Genomic DNA, 19923 nt, shown 5'->3' on the forward strand with positions numbered 1-19923 from the left:
TTGTTATGACCACATCTCACCAACACCTCAAATAACCCTTCTGGGAAAGACACAGTCATATCAGTGCTCCTTTCTGGAGCTGTGAGCATTGGAAAGCCATAAGAAACTAATACTTGCAGAGAACACAGTAATGCAGATTCAGTGGTCCTCTAGAGTGACAATGAAATGAAATATTAAATAGCTACTCCAAAAGTGAATAGCAACCATTTGGTGCACTTCACCACTTGGGGACCAATGGAAAAAGGGTATGTGATCATGCATTTAGAGGTATTATACAGCATGCACACATATAATTACACCCCACTAAGGCTTGCTCAAAAATAAAATAAAATAAAATAAAATAAAATAAAATAAAATAAAATAAAATAATCCTGGGATTCCTCTGCCTTCACATGTTTAAGGTGGAATTCTTAATGTTTTGCTTTCCTTTAATGTGAACATATGAGAGAAGTGTGGAGATCTGGCAGTAAGATAATGTATCCTTTAAAAAGAAATAAAGGGATATTGGACTGTAATCCAAATTTTAAAGTAATCTAATCTCTACTGGAAGCAGGATAACAAATACATTTTAATAAAATTAAAGTCACAGAATATTTAGCAGTATTATTTGACAATGACAAGCATAGTGGGCAGTTTCAATTTTAAACAGTATACTAATAACATTTTCATTTTGGAAAAAGGCTTTAAACAAGCCCTCTGTTGGAATCAACTTTTTCCAGCTGAGTGCATTTTATAGCACCTATGGGATGAAGGAAGAAACACTGGTCAAAGGATATTACACTCACTCTGTTTATCCTAGATAAAACCAATGAATTTACCTGTGCTCTACAAAAAGCTGCAGTGATATTTTGTCCAAATAAGATTTTAAAAAACAGTCCCTGTCTGAATGCTGGATACAAAGGTGCTTACCATATGTGTGAACAAAGTTAGCTATATCAGTTCAAAGGGCAACATCTCAAAAAAAAAAAAAAGTTACAAAGGCACAAAGGCATAGTAACCATATCACATCTAAGAAAAAGTATCCCTGATAAACAAACTTTCTGTAATGTTACCTATGTTATATACATGGTATATAGCAGCATACATTTCAAACTCAGTTTCATCAATCTAACATCATTAAGTATAATTAATATTTATGTATGTGTGAGTGTATATATATGTAATCTCTCACCATGTCTAGCATTAGTTGTATGATCTCTGTCACGGAGTCTGCTGTCCAGTGGAGCTTCTTCTTTCATTATGTGCCAATCAGCATCACCTGTGTTCAATGGCTTCCATCCACAGAAGTCAGTCTCAAAATTACATATAGTGTAATTAGCTGTTGTACAGAGAACAACGAGAGATCATTAAGTTGAATTTGATGCAGCAGTTTAATGCCAGATCTATCAGTGATTTGTATTTGGATGTAAAAGGAGTTTTAATCAAAGAATCTCTGGTATGTTTCACTGAAATGTGTATTATTTAGCTGGAGAAGTTATAAAATACAGATAACAAATCAGGAAGGTCCTTCCATTCTTAATCAAATTCAGAACTGTTAAAGAAAGCACCTCGAAAAGAAAAAAATATATATATCCTACTAAGGATGAGACCTGTACATAGGCTGCCATCAGATTATGAATGGGCAATTGCATTTTTTTAAAAGATAAATTTTCCTGGAAATTTAATTATGAGTGTATAGGAAAAAAAATCAAACATATTTAGCGGTTTAAATATGCTGAAAGTAAAGATAAATTAAGCTGCTACTTATTTTATTTTTGGAAATGAGATTTAAATTTTTGAATTATTTAGATCTTCTGGAAATTTTGTATTGCAATGTAAAATAACAGTTTCTCAGTCGATATGGATTAGACCAACTTAAACATACTCTTGCATTTCTTGAAATAAATTAATTATTTTGCTAAAAGAATAGTGTAATATGAGAGTCTTCTTTCCTAGTCCAGAACTGTTGGACACAATTCTTTGGGCTGCTTAGCACAATTGTAAAAATTACTTTGGAATTGTACTTGGCACTTTCCAGCCTTCATGGCACATTCATTCCATCATGGGATGCATGGGAACAGCACAGAGCTGCTCCAGGGGATGTTCAGAGTGGACATTAGGTAAAAATTGTTAACTGTGAGAGTGGTCAAACACTGAAACAGGCTTTGTAAAGAGGGGGCTGATGCCCTGTGCCTGTCAGTGTTCAAAAGACTTTTGGACAATGTCCTCATTAATATGCTTTAACTTTTGGTTAGCCCTGAAGACATCAGGAAGTTGGACTCAATGATCTTTGAAGATTCATTCCAACTGAATTATTCTGTTCTATCTTATAAGCCTCAGACATAATATTACTCTAATTTTGAGACTGTACAAAACCAAAATGAAATAGCTTTGTTGAAGCATCATCGCATTAAATTTCAGTATAAAGTTGTTCCTGGCATAAGAAGGTTATTTGAGCAGTGTATTCTTAATGTAAAAATAAATCATGGAATCACAAAATGGTTGAGTTTGGAGGGGACCTCTGGAAATCATCTGGTCCAACCCCCTGCCAAGCAGGGTCACCTAACGTACATTGCACAGGATCTCATCCAGGTGGGTTTTGAATATCTCCAAGGAAGGAGACTTCACAACCTCTCTAATCAACCTGTTCCAGTGCTCTGTCATGCTTACAGTAAGGAAATGTTTTCTCATATTCAGATGGAACTTCCTGTGCTTCAGTTTGTGCCTGTTGCCTCCCGTCCTGTTGCTGGCACCACTGAAGAGAGTCCGGCATCATCCTCTTGACACCCTCCCCTCAGATATTTGTATACATTCATAAGATCCTCTCTCAGTCTTCTCTTCTCCAAGCTAAACAGGCCCAGCTCTCAGCCTGTCTTTGTATGAGAGATGCTTCAGTCCCCTAATCATCTTCATAGAACTACTGGAGCGAGTCCAGAGGAGGGCCATGTCCCTCTTGTACTGGGGAGCCCAGAACTGGACACAACACTCCAGGTGTGGCCTCGCCAGGGCTGAGTGGAGGGCGAGGATCACCTCCCTTTACCTGCTGACAACTCTCTTCCAAATGTACCCCAGGATAGTGTTGCCCTTCTTGGCCACAAGGGCCCGTTGCCAGCTCATGGTCAGCCTGCTGTCCACCAGGACCTCCAGGTCCCTCTCTGCAGAGCTGCTCTCCAGCAGGTCAGCCCCCAGCCTGCAGTGGTGCTTGGGGTTATTCCTCCCTAGGTGCAGTACCCTGCACTTGACCTTGTTGAATTTCATGAGGTTCCTCACTGCCCAAATACCAGTATCTCTTAATTGGATTGGATGTTTATTAAAATTCAATGGAGTATGTTTTTCTGTTTGGTGTAGTATATTAGTTAAACATGGAATTTGTTTAACTTAATTAATTACAGAAGGCTTATGCTTTTGACAAGGTTCCTTGTTAATTAGACTTTGGTTGTTAATACATTAAGGTAGAATATGCAAAATGATATCCCAGACTAAGCTGTTTTTCTGTATGGTAATTAGCATGCCTAGGCATTGTTCTTTGCTTAGCTAAGCAGTCTTAATATAGCCCATGTGATATAAAAAGCAAAAATTCTTTGATTAAATCTCTCCTTACTCTGGACTTTCTAAACCTTGTATAAGTTTTTTGACACAAGAAGCTGACTGAAGTGACTGCACAGTAATATCAAAAAAGATACCAATAAATTACCATGTAGACACAAGGAACTTACTCATATACTAAACAACTAAAAACTTGTTTCTAGAAGGTCAGAGGCACCAGGACAGAGATAAAATAATGGTTTACATATGAAAGAGAAATCAAGATGGCACTAATGGTTAATATTTTACAGACTGATAGAGCATTTAACCTTTTTTTGTTTGTTTCTTTTTATTATTATTATTACTTTTCTTTAAAAAAAAGAAAAAGTTATTACAGCCATATGAAGAACAGGGTCTTCCACATGCTCATGACAGCAGATCTGTTGTCATTTAATGTGTCTCAGTGCCAAGCTCAGGGTTTTCCATTGGCTCATAGTGAAAAGGTGACTAATGAAACTACATTAGGAAATAATATACTGGCAGAGTTGGCAAAGCAAAAAGGCTGTCAAACAGAGCCCATCATTGCCCTTGATTGTCAATAGGAAAGAGGGGAAATTTTGTGAAATTGTCACTTCTGAAATTATTAAGCACTAGTATAATTTCTTCTTTCTAAACACAACATGTTAGAAATGTGTAAACATGGTGTTGTGGTTTAACCTGGCCGGCAGCTAAGCACCACACAGCCATTCACCCACACCCCAACCCCCTCAGAATGGGGAAGAAAAATGGGAAAAAAAAAAAAAAGTGAAAGCTTGTGGATTGAGATAAAGACAGCTTATTAGGACAGAAAAGAAAGGAAAATAGTAATAATAATGATAATAGTACTACTACTAATAATGTGTACGAAACAAGTGATGCACATTGCAATTGCTCACAACTTGCTGACCACTGCCCAACCTATCCCCGAGCAGCCGGTGCCCCCACCCTGGCCAGCCACCCCACGTTAATTGCTCAGCATGACGTCAGATGGCACGGAATACCCCTTTGTCCAGTTTGGGTCAGCTGTCCTGGGTATGTCCCCTCCCATCTCCTGATGCACCCCCAGGCTGCTCACTGTTGCTCTGCAACAATTAAAACATCAGCGTGTTTTCAACATTATTCTCATACTACATCCAAAACACAGCACCCTACCAGCTACTAGGAGGAAAATTAACTCTATCCTAGCTGAAACCAGGACGCATCATCTTTTTCCACTGCTGCTATATTCAACCTAAATGACACATACTCAGAAAAAGACAACTCCAAATCAAAATATTTAGCCCAATCATTTTTTCAGACTAAGTCTGAACAACACTATTAAGTTATTAAGAACATTAATGGTGGTGGGTTTTTTTTGTTTGTTTGTTTTCTGTGGGGCAAAGAAAAATGTCCAGCTCCAGTTCAGTATATGTTATATATTCAGTATATGTGAGAATGGATGCTACTCTTTTTTTTTTTTTTCCCCATTACATGTGTGTTTTTAAAATGACATTCTATATAAAATCATCAAATCATCCTGTGATCAAAGACTTTGGACAAGACACACGTACTAAGTCCAAGTGTTCTACCATATGTAGTTTCTGGAAGTGATACTTCATGTTAATTAACAAGAGTTTTAAAAATATTAACATGTTACAAAACAGTTAGGCTATAAATGCAAGTGAAGCTTAATTGCCTAAGTTAACAGTGTGACTTTAATTTTATCCCTACTTAATTCTCAAAAACTTGAGTGCTTGTAAATGTTTAATCAAGCACGAAAATAATTAAATAAATAAAACTTTGCACTTATGTGACACACAAATCTACACGAGAGTTTCTTGGTGTGTTTTTTCATTGCTCCAACATTAATAAACTCCTTTCTTGTCAAAACAGTGCATAACTTTTACTATTCTCAGCCTTTTAATATGTTTCTGTTTGAAATATCGAGTGATTATAGGGAATGTTTCACCATCCATAGTTTTGAAAATAAGTGACAACACAACCAATATTTCTTGAGGAGTTGTACTGCAGTCATGTAAGTTAAACAGATGGTAAAGCATATTTCTGGTATATATATTCTCTCCTACTGCATCTCTTACCATCAGAGCTTATGTTATTTATTTCACTGGGAAGATTTCACTAGATTCAAACTGCAGGAAGATTTTCTATGTTCTGATAGCAAACCCAGCGAAGCCTCATTTTTGGACATTCATCTATTTATATTTCAGCAAACGAGAAGGAAATTTAGAAAGGAAACAACAACTTGCATTTATTTTAATAAAAAGCCAAATTTGAAAAAGTAATCTATTTTGCCTTGTGGATGTATCAGTATGTCTCTACTAGTCAAGGATTAAATTATTACAGCAGTTCTGCAAAAGCAATCACTCTGAGAAGTAAACAGGAGAAAAATGTTCCCCAAACACATCTACTTGAATTTCAAGAAATAAGTGGAGCTTACTAAATTCATAAAATACATTGGAAAAGTTTTTCAATTAACACAAACCATTTTTTCCACATGTTCTAAGTGATAATAATAATAAATAATAATAATAATTTAATAATGGTAGTATTAAGAGAAACTCATGTCAACACGGTCTGAAGAGGGTAGGCTTGCATGAGTAAACAGGTCCTTGAAGGAAACTTCCATGCTGAAATTATCTTGCTTAGATGTTGTTTCATTTTATCAAAATAAAACCATCTCATTAAGTGGCTACAGCCCTGTACCAGTACAGTTGTCTTTATTATGAGGCTGTGAATCTCTCATCTTTGGAGCCAATTAATTATTTGGTTGAATGAACCAAATATACCTCAAGATCTTTTAAACGGTATATGTTTTAGGAATCCTAGAACACACTGACATCTTGCCAAGCTTTTCTTCTTCTAAAAATAAAACCACATAGCTATCACCATGCTATGCCAAAGATGTGAACAAAAAAATAATGGAAAAGAAACCAAAGTAGTCAAAACTGTGATGGTGAAACACAAAACCAGTGCTAAATAGTGTTCATAAGCAATGAAGTTGTCTGTGAAATAATGATGTATCTTCTTTTTCTCCACATGTACATACAAGATTGATGGACAGATACTGGCAATTCCAGAAAATTAATGTCACAGGAAACAGATAAATATGTACTAAAACAAATGTTCCAGAATAATAAAAATGCTGTATTTCACACTTGAATAGTAATAATGGGATTTGCATGTATGTTCATCTGCTCTAGAAGTTTTCAATAATTTGTAATTATAAATTGCTGTACAGGAATTGCTTTAAAATTATTCTAGTTTCCTTCATTCTACATGTTATTTATATAACATGTATATAATGTATTTATATAACATGTATATAATAGGTAGAGCTTACACAGAAAGTTTAAGTATTGTAAAATAAATATATATTTGCTCTTATAATAAATTGTGTTTTTATGACTATTCATGTCATGTTAACATGAGCAAAGATAAACGTTATTTTCCTTCCCCATTGTAATGAAGCAAAAGTAAATCCTCAAAGAGAAAAATCTTCACATTGCTAAGTAACAGCTGTCTGCCTTTGTTTTCATTTAGTATGGAGATCTGTCAGCTCTGCATCATGAGAGTACTTCATCAAAGGAAACTACTGGGGATGTGTTCAAGGGTAGATGCTAAAATACCTAAAAGAATAGAGGCTAAAACATGTCCTATTGTACCAGATAGTAATTTTTACTGAAATGTGAAGTGGGTAGATGTAGCACACTCAAAATATCACAGAGGACAATTTCAAGATTATGTGGAAAATGTACATAATGGGAGGAAAAGAACAAAGGACAGAAGTAAAGGACAGCTTTTGCTTTAGGTCTCTTTTGTTCAAGAGTGCAGAAAGTGTCAGAAAGATGAATTTTCTAAGCCAACCAAACTGCTGAAGAGCCAAATTCCACCTTTGGGGTCCTCTTTCCTGAAAAGCGTTATATGATGTATCCAAGACAATATAACCCATGAAAATAGACCAACCTTAAAAAGGTTATCTGGATATTTTATATATTGTTTCCTTTCTTTATTCTCAGCCAGTAGTCAGAGAATCATGCATCTGCTGTGATTTACTTATATTTTAGAAAACCATGTTTTCTCACTTTTTTTTTTTTTTCCAGAGAGAGAGGATGAACATACGTTTGTGCACTGATAGAACAAGATGATGAATCTTTAACCAGTGAATGATTCAACAAAAAGTGAGGCATATAATCTCTGCATCTCAGGTTAAACCGAGTGGGTTGTTTTCTTTAAACTAAAATATACTAGAAGTTACTGAGAATCTGAGCTATGTGTTAAACCCAAGTCAACTGCAGAGGCAACAGCAGAGAGTGGAGCACTAGATACTGCTGTCGAAGAGGGTTATGCAGTTCCTGGGCCTCTGTCAGTTCATGGGACAACACCCTAATTCCAAAAGTGTCACAAGGACAGCATTGAGACTCCTGGGATGTTCTGGCTTTTCTTTTTTCTGCCCACTCTTTAATTTTTCTGACCCATCCACATAAGCATGATGGAAGCAGCATTACCAAGATTGAGTCCCACGGTGTTCTGTGTTGTACACTAAAATACAGATTATATCTAGGTTATTTACTTGCCTTATATAATGCCAAAGTCTGGCGTCTGAGACAACAAGGGTTAAAATCAAATAGACTGTGTGCAAAATATAACTGCCTACAATGTTTTGACTTATCTTTATTTTCTCTTTGTGTAGTAGTATTAACAGCTATTCTTGTACTAGAAGAATTATTTTTCATCCCCTATTTGGCCTTCAAATTATTCTTCTAGATTCCCACTCAATATTCACCACAATTCTCTGATAATGTTACTGAAGCAGGAACCTTAAATCACTGAAACAATTAAATCTGATTTATAAAGTACTCTTCGCTTTCATCCCGTTTTTCTTTCTAAACAGCATGAGAAAATTATTCCTACCAGCAAGTGCACAGAATTAACAGCATAGGATCAAGTCTTATAAAAAGGGAAAACGTATTTAAAATCTCCAGGAGAACCTGGAGATAGAACACTATAAACCTTCCTATTGAAAATGTTGTTTCAACATTCACATATATCACTTGTTTCAGAGACGGCTCATGCATGGCTTTTTAAGGGATTGAAAGGATTAAGAAATTTAAAATGTGAGCCAAAGAGAATTCAGTCAAAAATTGTTCATAAAGCCTTCTCAAAGAATTTGAAAAAAAACATTATCAGTTTTTGCCATTCTGCCACTTTGAGAGACATACATTTCAATCTGCACCTCACAGCAACATATATCATTACCAATACCTGAAATATGTACACAGTTTTCTACAAAACATGTTTAAGTATTGCTGCCACAGGCAAACACACAAAATAAATATTATACAGCATATGTCTGTTTAAGAGCTGCAGGATCTCTAAAACTACTTTTACATTGAGGTCTAAAATATTTCGTAATTATTATAGACAATTCCCAGTAATTTTATTTTTTTTTCTCTTGACTGTACAGTAAAAGCTATATCTTCTGAGCAAAGTTACCTTCAGTTCAAAATATGACTAAGATAAACCTCCTGATCAGCTAATGTCACCTGATACATTTTCTCCCAAAAAATAATTGGCAGTATAAATTAGAGAAGTGTTCAAACAAATTCCAAGGTGGATTTCAGTTCCTCTCAAATTAAGGAAGAATAGATTATAAACATTGTAAGAAAGGAACACATTTAGATAAAAATGTGCAAAATTTTGTGTTTCTGCAGACACTTAAAAAGCTTGCTATTTGAATCCAAAATATATTGCTAAGACCAGACAGAAAAAGAAAAAATATACATGATGACAAATTGAACATTGCCACGAATTTGTATATCATTAAATATTCTGTGAAAAATAATAATAATAATAACAGTTAGCTTTCTAGGCATTTCTTGGATAGATCTATTTAGGTTTCACTATACTCTTCAGCACTGTGTTCTTTTAAAATTCACTTACAGCAGGCTGCTGGATCCTCATTGCTGCCATCAGAGCAGTCTGGGTGAGAGTCACAGGGTGATCCAGGCTCAATGGACTGCCCATTAGTGCAGGTGAATTCTTCTAAGGAGAAGAAATCTGGTGGCTCTGATGGTGTGGTATCCAAGAACTGGATGTTACTCAGACAGACGAACCCCCCCCTGCTCTGTATTGTTCCTTTTAAAGTAAGCTGTGGATGGTTACAGTTAAAATACTTGAATTAACAGACAGGGAAAAACTGTTTTGTTTCTACCATAAAAGAGTAATGTCCTATTTGTAAAAAGCACTAGGTGCCTTCCATTAAAAAAACATGCCAAATATCAAATCAGAAGCTGAAATTTTGCAATGACTACTTCAAGTTGGTTTCTCTGAAAATTTTCAGCTAAAATGGTTTGACAAATTCCAAGAATGAAGTTAAGAAAAAGAATGTTTAAAGAAAAGCTCCAAATATCATGACTATTTGGCTAAAAAACAGCATTGCCACTGTACTTCAGAAGAGTGACCTCACCTGTGACATCCTAATGACCATGACTTCTGTTCTGAAGTCTCTTCAGAACCTAATTTTGCTGGTGCTCAAGACAGAAAATTCAGGTTGCACTCACAGGTGAAGAAGTTAGAGATCATTATCAGACACTAGCTGCTATAGCATAGGTCAAAGCTGATCTCTCTCAAGACAAGCAAACTGCACCCAGATATGTAGTGAGATTGGCTCCTGGCTGCTGGCAACCCCTGAACTCTTCCAGGCTTTGTCTGTGAGACCGCTAATTTGCTTGAGTCAAAACCTTGGTGTGTGCATGCTAATGTTTTAATTATTTTGGCTATCACATGACATTCCTTGAGCCTGTGCCCTGCTTGCTATCTGAATACTACTGTTGGCATAGACAGAGATGCAGGGAGCTTTTCTCCCTCCTACAGACTTCCCTTGCACTTTTACACAAGCTGATTTAGAGCAATGGAGTTTTAGGAGAACATCTCTTGCTCCCGGCCATTGTTTATTCCAGCTTTTCTGAGTCTCAAAGCAAGGAGAGTATCCTGTGCTCATCAAGTTTCTTTTACCTGAGCTAAAGCAGCAAACAAAAGGAAGTGGGCTTGAATTCACTAAGAAGTTGAAAATGGCGTTGGTGCAAAGCACCAAGAGACACAAGCAGAAGCTGGAAGCACAAATCAAAAATGGAGTTGTGGGTTTTGACAGGTGTGGACATGGCCAGAGTAGGAGCCTCAGAAAGCAATCATGTGCAGGGGGCAGAAAATACAGTGGAAGGAAAGCTGGGGAAGATTATCGGACAAAACATGAGGAAACTAGAATAAATATTTTTGGGCATAAGCAGAAGGCTCTAACATACTATATAAGCCCTAGAAAATTTTCTAAAAAATAAAAATTATATATATCACTGTCTTCTGTTAAGAGACAATATCTTCAAAATTCCCAAAGCACTATCAGTTCTCTACTAGTTCAAATGGCAGAATGCTGTGCTGAAAATGTCACATGGTCACATAACTACATTATCTGTCCTTCCCTAAGCACAAGTGATCATGCTGTTTTTGCATAAGAAAGCATAGTTTGGGCTGCTGAGAGCATAAAACCTCTGCACTCTTTTGTTTATTTACTTTTGGATACTACAGATAATCTTATACACATCTGGTTCTTTATTTTTTCCTTATAGGAAAAGGGATTGGTCTTTGTCCTTCACACAGATCACCTGCCCAGCTGATGTTGAAACAGTAAAATATAAAGCTTATTTACAGAATTATGAATATCTAAACAAAAAATTACTTATAATATAAAACCATAATTCTTCAATTCTTCTCTGTACGTTTAAAAAAAAAAAAGGCAAGGGGAAGATCCTCTCCCACAGTTACTGATTTACGTCATTCCACTGAAATCACAAAAAAATCATTCACATCATCTCACTTAATAGCATGTTTATTTTAATGAGATGGTAATAAAATGGACTCAAATGACCTCCTAAAGAATGGTGAGATGTGTATGCATTTTCTTGCATGTTATTAAGACCAGGAGCTTTGGGATGTGAACAGGGAGACTGCTTTTATTAATCTGTGACCAGAGCTTTACTCAAGTGATGCTATGAAGAACAGCAAGCCCTTCACATTATACATAAATTTCTTAAATTCCTACATTTCCTAGAAGACTTATAAACAATAAAGTAAAGCATTTTCAAAAATCAAACACTTGTTTCTTTCATTCATACCTTTAATTTTTCTATCCCTGTTGGTATATGTATATCCACTTTGGCCCATTCCTTGTTAGTTGTCATGCTGTTTTCCCACAAGATATGTTCCTCCTGTGGAACACAGAATACAATATTAAGAAATTCTTTTTAGACCCTTACTTATGCCACTTACTCTCATTGATCTTTTCATATCCTAGCCAGACCACCACTATGTAAACGAAGAAATACAATTTCACATATTTGTTCGCAATCTTTGCATCAAAGTCTTTGTGAAAGAGGATAAACAAAATATATTTATGGTGATTAAATGGGTTAATTTTATATATATATACATATACACTATATAAAATTATCAGAACCCAGCTTGGTAATAAATGAAAGCAAATTAGTATGGAAATTAAACCATACTAGGGCTGTATTTAACAATGTATTTCCATGTCATTCTTAGCACTATTTTCTCTTTTAGAAGTAACTACTTATACCAAGTTGTGCTAATATTAGAATTAGTTTTTTTTTTTTTTTTACTTAGAACCAAATTTTGGGGTCTGTCAAAATTACCCTATAAACTGTGCTAAAATCATATTTGTTTTCAATCAGTAAAACAAGCAGAGTACTACCAAGCAAGTCCTAATCATATTTTGAGTTACCTCAATCCCCATTTTTACTATACCTACTGAGGAGTAGTATAGCAAGAGTGCTAAATATGCTAAGACTCCCTTTATGCAAGCACTCAAAACCCTTTTAATGAAAAAAAAATCTGACAAAACCAACTCATGCTCATTCTATTTTTGTCAATATTGAAGCTCATATAAAGAAAAGAAATATGGCAATGTGAACTTAAATAAAATGTTTCCAAGAATCAGCTCCAGTATAGAGCAAATCAAGAAAGTCAGGCAAAAGGGAAGGGAATGGGAGGTGAGGAGAGAGGAGTGGAAGCGAGGAAAATTTACTATAGGATAAATGTACAAACAGATGTACCATTACAAGAATCAACACTGCAATGCCTTTTAAGATACTATGCAAAGTACTGGTCATATCTTTTCCACAAAGGGTATTACAGAATTAGAGGCAGTTCAGAAAATGATATGAAGCCGGGTAAGAGAAATGGAAGTCTCCCATACAGAGAGAAACTGAAAGGGTAAAAACCTTTACCTTACATGAGAGGAATAAGAAGGGATATGATAGGTATATGAATCCTATCAATATTATAGACAAGGACAGTTATCTATTTCCTGCCTTGCAATATTTAAAAAAAAAAAAAAAAAAAAAAGGAGGAAGACACTGTCTGCTGCTTGACAGACTGAGAGGTCTGAGCCAATAGAACAACACTGGTATGATTTGTGACCAGTAGTGAATTACTTACCCTCATTGTCCTATAAAGGCTTGAACTGTTGTGACATATTAACAAAGTTGAAAGACTCTGTTGAATATGTCTTCAAGATCAGTTTTGGAAAACTGCAAGACAAGGCTGAGCCAATGTCCTAATACCATAGAGCACAAATTTGGACAAACCACATGACATACTGATTTCAGAAATAAAAGCTGTGAGTTTCCACATTACTATAAGATATATGTGTTTGTCAACTTGTTCAAATGGTAGATATTCATCAAAAGTGTTTCAACTTCAAGGAAAATTTCAATCTGCTTAAAACATGCTTGATTTTGCTAAATAATTCAACTTCCAAAGAAAATCTGTTAATGTTAGTAGGTTTATACAATAGTCAGATATAAGACACAAACAGGGATAATGTACTAGGAAGCATACTGCATAGCAGGTTAAAATGATAGCCTGTGGCTTAAGTGTGTGCTTTTAGGAATATGTAAGCTAATGTATCTGAACACGTACACATTCCTCCATACATATATACAGGCATGCTTCAAGGACACTTGTATATCTTGTAGGAATAAATATTTACTCTTTATTTATTTGGATACATCTGAATACTATAATTTTGTTCACATGGGATTAACAGTTTAGGTACCCATCCCCATGGACAACTTTCTTTCCAATTTATTTGAATAAAAATAGCTCATGGCAGTAAACTCTTGATTTTTCAGTGTGCCAGGCATTCTAGGCTGTTTTTACACCAAAGGCAGTAAATCATTTCAGGTGCAACAACATTTAAAATTAGCTATTGTAACATGCAAGAGATATTACCCTCTGATTTTTTACAACTATAATAAGCCAATAATACTATTTCCCTTCCTCACAATGTTTTCTCTATCATATCCATCTTGCTTGTGGAATTCTTCCATCATTTTAGTATAAATGGGTTAGCTCCTCTAGCACATTCCTTGTTTCTCTAGCTGTCTTTTAGGAGGTTCAATGTATTGATTTTACAGTACTTTCCCCTGAGATTTGTTTTGGTGATGCAGAAGAGCAGTTGCTCAAAATACCTTCTCTCTATTTCCCTTACTGAGATATAATACTATCTAAAACCAATTTTTTTGTAAGGCTAAGATGAGCAAGAATTGTGGGATGTTTCCTCTTACTATTTTTTTTTTTTTTTAAGATAATGCTGCTCAGATTTGAAGAATGGAAGAGACGATCATGACTTTTTCTTATCAACTCCATTTCTAAACCACATTTTTTATTTTTGGCATTTCTCTATAGATACATTCACATACTTCTACGCAACTGCACTCATCATTTTGTCTCCCCCCCCGCCTTTTTTTTTTCATTTCAGAGTAATTTGGAACAAATGCTTATTTGTTGCCTCAAAATGATTAATGATTAATCTTTCGCTTCTACCAAAGAGTGTACTTGCATGGACTTTGCAAGCATTGCTGAACACCTGCAGAAATTTTAGCGTATTAGGGTAAAAACATGCTTGCACATATAAAACAATGAAAGATTATTTTGACCTATGCTTATGTTCATCTAAATGGGAGAAGTGAGCAAGTAATCGAGGGCATGTGATAGACTGAACTCAACAATATCTTCTTTGATTTGAGTTTTCAAATAAGAGTTTAAAATTTATCAAATGCTGAAGACAATATTGCCAAATGTGAATGCAATCATGGACTGAAATAGAAGAATATTAAAGGTAAGTAAGCCAGAAGTACTAAAACTGGAAGGGGACCAGGAAGAGTAAGTAATGAAGGGAGTATCTTACTATCAACAATTAACTTTGAGAATATGTGGGAAACTAGAGATCTTTCTTTGTGCTCCCTGTTCTCTGGTAAGGTAAGATGTAAGGTAAGGTGTAAGGTAAGGTAAAAGTATAGACAATGCAATTACAGCCCAATCAGCTGAAAGGTGACAACACATAAGACACCGGAACAATTTGGTAACAATAGTCTTGTAAACAGATAGAGAATTAGAAAATGAGAAACGTACATTAGCTGCTTCTGTTGAGGAGCAACTCACATTCAGCCAGTGTAATATGCTACTTTTTGACATAATAAACAGCCTTGAAAAAACAGAAGCGTCTTGACTTTGGTGAAACTTTTAACAATCTCGTAGAACATTCTTTGAGCAAATTGAGATTTGGTTCATATATAGACACACAAAAAAGTCTATGTTCGCTATTCTTCTCCATATCCAAGAGCAATTTAAATTCCGTATCATCCAATGTCATAATATCAATATTAGAAAACACATTCAGTTATTTGAAGGTTGGAATAGACGATCTTATAGGTCTTTTCCAACATAAATGATTCTAAGATTTTACTATTCTATGATCTACGGATTCTCTGTTAAAAGGGTGAGGAAGGTTAGGGATACATCTGTAACATCTGCAGTGCTTTGTGCTCTGAGAACCATACCAAGAACTACATTAAATGCAATCCAGTCTCTGTGTCAGTTTTATCAGTACTGGGGCATAGTAAGAGTTATTCTGAGGTAGGTTCTAACCATTAAAAACAGCAAAATGACATGTGGGGAACCTGCACAGTACCAGATCATGCAATTGACAGGTTATTTTGACTGATGGCCCCCAGGACAGCCACTCTGTTGTCTTCTGGGATCAGAACCAGGCTCTAGTTTCCATTTCTCAGTATTTGTCTTCTTTTGAAAATTCATTTGTTTTTCATAAAGAGCTTACCAATTCAATAGCAAAATGTGTAAAAGCTACTCCCCCATTCATGTAAGAAGTTTTACATGTGAGTCTGCTGGCTTTTATTTTTGAAGCTATTGAAAAAACATATTTTTGAAGCTTTTTCTGCCAAATTCTGCAATATGAGTAACTTACATCATCTCTAAATAAGTCTACATTCAAAAGATACGCTTCTGACTGAAGGAGAAATTCTAGGAAAGCATCAAAATGATATAAGAATCCATGGAAACAGAGTAGACTGAACTGATTTAAAAGCTGCCAAAAAGGTACATCCGATACATATGTGAGGAATTATTTACCAGTTATTATCAGAATGTAGGCTCCCAACACTATGGGAACTCAAATACCAGTTTTTCTCTCTCTCTATTTTTTTTTTCCTCATATGTTTTGCTGCATTTTCAGGGAAAGAAAACTTTTATATAGGATCCATTGATTCTACTTTGACAAACCATAGAGATCAATATTGCTAAACAGTCTCAAGGTTACCATAAACATCATACCTGGGAATTTATTGGCAAGCATTATAGCCCAAATCTCCATTTATTCTGACCTGAACACTGATTATGTTACAGTTCCCTGACACAGTAATGGGTCACAGAAAAACATAATTATTCCCTCTTTATGGACAAAAAATGAACAAGAGCTTGAAGTCTTTTTCATGAATACTTGAAGATGCAGGGGGAGAAAGTAAGATGTTTTTTACTTGTTCCTATATTTAGACCCCTTGATAGTGTTATACTTCAGTGTGTTTTTTTTGCATCTTAGCTTTGTGAATTAAGTGTGAGGTGGATCAGCCTTTTTAAATATCTGTGTTGATGGGTGAAAATAATTTAGCTCCAACATCAAGATATGAGACATTACCAGCTGCCCTATTCTTGCTTTTATTAAGTAGAAGTACTACAGCATCAATATTAAGTTATTAAACAAGGTTTTCAAATGGGGACATTCTATGCATAGAAAGTCTCCACAACACAGTGAAGTAAGAAGGAAGGAAATGGTTTTCACTGTTCAATTGGCATTTGTGTTTCAGTTTGACATGGCTGTTTTATCTATTAATAGGTAAAAGAAAAAGAAAATTACTGCTCTGGAACAGTGGGCAAATTTAATCAAGCGGCTAAGTAAGTGCTTTCCAGACATACTGAGCCAGCAACTTTCCTTTATTCTGTGTCTCCATAGAGAACAAGCATAGTTAAAGCTTTCCTGCTACTGATTTTCCCATTTCCAGTGAAGAAGGGAGGCTAGAAAAACTGCTGCAGATTCTTCCCTTGAAATCTCCAAATCATTTAATTCTATAGTAGCTGGAGCTTCTCCTTGAAGTCTTATTGCAGAACATTCACCCATCAAATTAATTTATAGCTGACAGGCAAATACCCAGATTTTACAACTGCATTCATCAGTAGAATGAAACAAAGTTACTGCTTGCACAGACTAACTTAGGGGGCCTGCATGTACTAGCAGTCATATATCCTTCCAGTTTTGCTGGTAAAAGCTCAGCTGTCTCATCTTGATCATTTGAAAATGAATGTATGCTTCTTCTTACCTGATTAGTATACAGTACTGCCTTGAGAACGCTGCTATCTGCCATGGAGTAATGAAATTGAAAATGGCAATTCTTGCTGGAGCAATGACACATGGAGCTGTTAAGATAAGCACTTTTGTATAATGCATTGTCATTAGCTTCTAACCACACCAAACAGCCTGAAAATGGAAAAAAAAAAAAAAAGTACACTTTTTCACAAAATGTGTCTTTTGTATCTCAGTCTGCAAAAATAAGGACTGCTTTGCTGCAATTAAATCATGGTCCTATTCCCCCTCACACTGCAATCTGATTGTCATGCTGATTATATGACTTGGATGTCACCTAAGCATTTCCTATTAAAAAGATAGATATCTATCTGCATTTGACTCACAGAGTAGTCCCAGCAACCAAGAATGACATCAGTTGACAGTATCTTGAAGTTTTTACTTCGTGTGTTAAAAGCTGTGAGCAGGCCCACATTCATCTCAGCCTCCTTAAATTCACAACCAGTCAATCCCTATCTCAAATTTATTTGGAAACTGCTTTTTCTCCCTTCCTATTATGTTTTCCAGGATTTTTTTTTTTTTCCCAGTAATACTTCTGTGGGCTTTTCAAAATAAGGGGAAAATTGTTCTTCTTTTTTACAGCTACAGGAGACAATAGCATCTCCACCACATTTAATTAAGGTTTTTATTTCTCAGCCACAATGTCTGCAACAAAATGTTGGGAGTGTATTGTCTTTCCATCTGAAGCAGGCAGGAAAGCAATTTGTGCTCTTCTTGACCTACTGCTCCTTATAAAAGCATTCCTACAGAGATCTAAAATCGTACTCCATCCCTTCAACAGTGTCTTTTATCTTTCAGAAATAAAAAGGCTAAATTCTTTTTTAATCAAATATAACAGGTTCCCCCCTCCCTCTGCAATGAATCACTGAATGTTTTACTGCCTTCAGAAGCATCTATTAAAATAATAAACAAGGACTGAACAAAGGTCTTAAGTTTGAAGTTTCTGTGTTCATGTCTAACTGCAAGTTATCTCAAATGCAGAAGCTACATAGGTTATTTCAAGCTGAAGAAAGAAACCATCATTTCACAAGGTTTGATTTTTTTTCCATTCTTTTCCTTTTGTTGGCAGTTTACTCTGTGTTATACAACTTTTTACACTGAAATACATGCTTGCAATTTCATTGGAATTAGGTTTGTAATTTACTGACACAGCAGTTACACTGGATAGAAATTAAATATTACAGATGTAACCCAGGATTCTATTTGAAAGAGATTAACACAGCATCTGTATTTATATAGCTATTGACTTCTGCAGAAGAGAAATATACATTAAAGTTAGATCTATATCTGTTCCTTATCTAAATTCAGAATTCTCTGATGCTGTTATAAAACCAACTAATTTTGTTTTCTAATCTTAGTGATAATGAGTATTCTTTTTCTTCTTTCATTTAAAATTTCAGAATCTTTTAAAAACAAGACAAAGTGGAGTTAATGTGAATGTTTCTAAGATAAATTGAGGCCTATCTTCAGAAACGAAGACTCCAGAAACTTTCATCCAGCAAATACTGACTTCTTTCTCCCCTCTCTATAGCCTGTGTAAGTAGAACCATGTCGGTTTAACTGGACAGGCAAAATACTGTGCTATACCTTTGTTTCCCTCTACCAAGGAAACTTTAACTATTATTACCTTAGGCAGCATCTATTGATTAGCTGTCTAAAGATTAATGGTATTAGGAACATTTTTCTTTCATTATTTACAATTTTTGCAGCTCTTTTCTAAAGTCTGAATTTCCTTCAGTTCAATAGACTGCATAGTATTTTAGTGTTTATGCTCTGAATTTCTTTATGTATTGCTCTCTCAAATTCTCAAGAATTTATTTTTCTGTAGTGCCAAGCTTCCCCAAGCTTGTAGAAACAGAAGAGAAGTCCCAGAAAAGTCATTTCATTCCTGCCAGCTTGGTAATAGGGCTATCAAGTTGCAGAGATGTGTGCATTTCTGGCAAGAAACTCTGGGATCATTGCCAGGAGAGAGTTCATAGGCTAATGTCTTTCCATAAAACCTTTTATTTTCCTTTGTGGCTGCTTAATCAGGTTTTAGATAGATTATTTTTTTTCTTTCAGTTTCGAAGAAAAATTTAATAAGCAAAATCTTAGTGGCTGATCTTTCTGGAGATTTCCAACTGCAGTGGAACCCAAGTAGAAACAGACCTTACAATTTGTTGCTGAGGTGGTCCAAAGTCATCTTAGAGCTGGGACTGAACAGTGAGCCTGCTTACATCCTGCTACCCTGAAAGCTCAAAATCTATATATATTTAGCTGCTTGTCTCCATTTTTCCATTTCATGACTTTTAATCTAGGTTACAAGCTTCTAGATTAAATACTGAGCCTTCAGTTGAAATTAAGCCGCAGAATGTAAGCTTTTCTTTTCTACCAAGTTCTCTTCTCTAGCAGGACAAATGTCTCTGAACTAGTCCTTTTTAACTTTCCCACTCAACCATTTTGGTGATAAAAAAGTTCAAATCTGAACTGACCTTGTTCCCACTCTTTGGAGATAAATTTTCATGAACTCACAAATCAAGGATAAAAATTAAAAATTAAAAAGTAGCACAATAGGAGAAATATAACCTAATGATTAGACTATTTTCATG

General features: G+C 35.4%; 1 protein-coding gene across 2 annotated transcripts in view; it reads right to left on the reverse strand.

The window, feature by feature from the left end:
* The window catches only part of MALRD1 (MAM and LDL receptor class A domain containing 1), a 263083-nt gene that overhangs the window by 224149 nt on the left and 19011 nt on the right, over positions 1-19923 (reverse strand). For both annotated transcript variants that reach the window (XM_066991641.1, XM_066991640.1), the window contains exons 7-10: positions 17292-17449; positions 11712-11804; positions 9484-9691; positions 1172-1318 (exon numbers count right to left, since the gene is read on the reverse strand). In XM_066991641.1, the coding sequence (XP_066847742.1) occupies positions 1172-1318; positions 9484-9691; positions 11712-11804; positions 17292-17449 (606 nt within the window). The remainder of the gene's footprint in view (positions 1-1171; positions 1319-9483; positions 9692-11711; positions 11805-17291; positions 17450-19923) is intronic.

This window comes from Anser cygnoides, chromosome 2 (genome assembly GCF_040182565.1).
Source record: "Anser cygnoides isolate HZ-2024a breed goose chromosome 2, Taihu_goose_T2T_genome, whole genome shotgun sequence".
NCBI classification, from domain to species: Eukaryota; Metazoa; Chordata; class Aves; order Anseriformes; family Anatidae; genus Anser; species Anser cygnoides.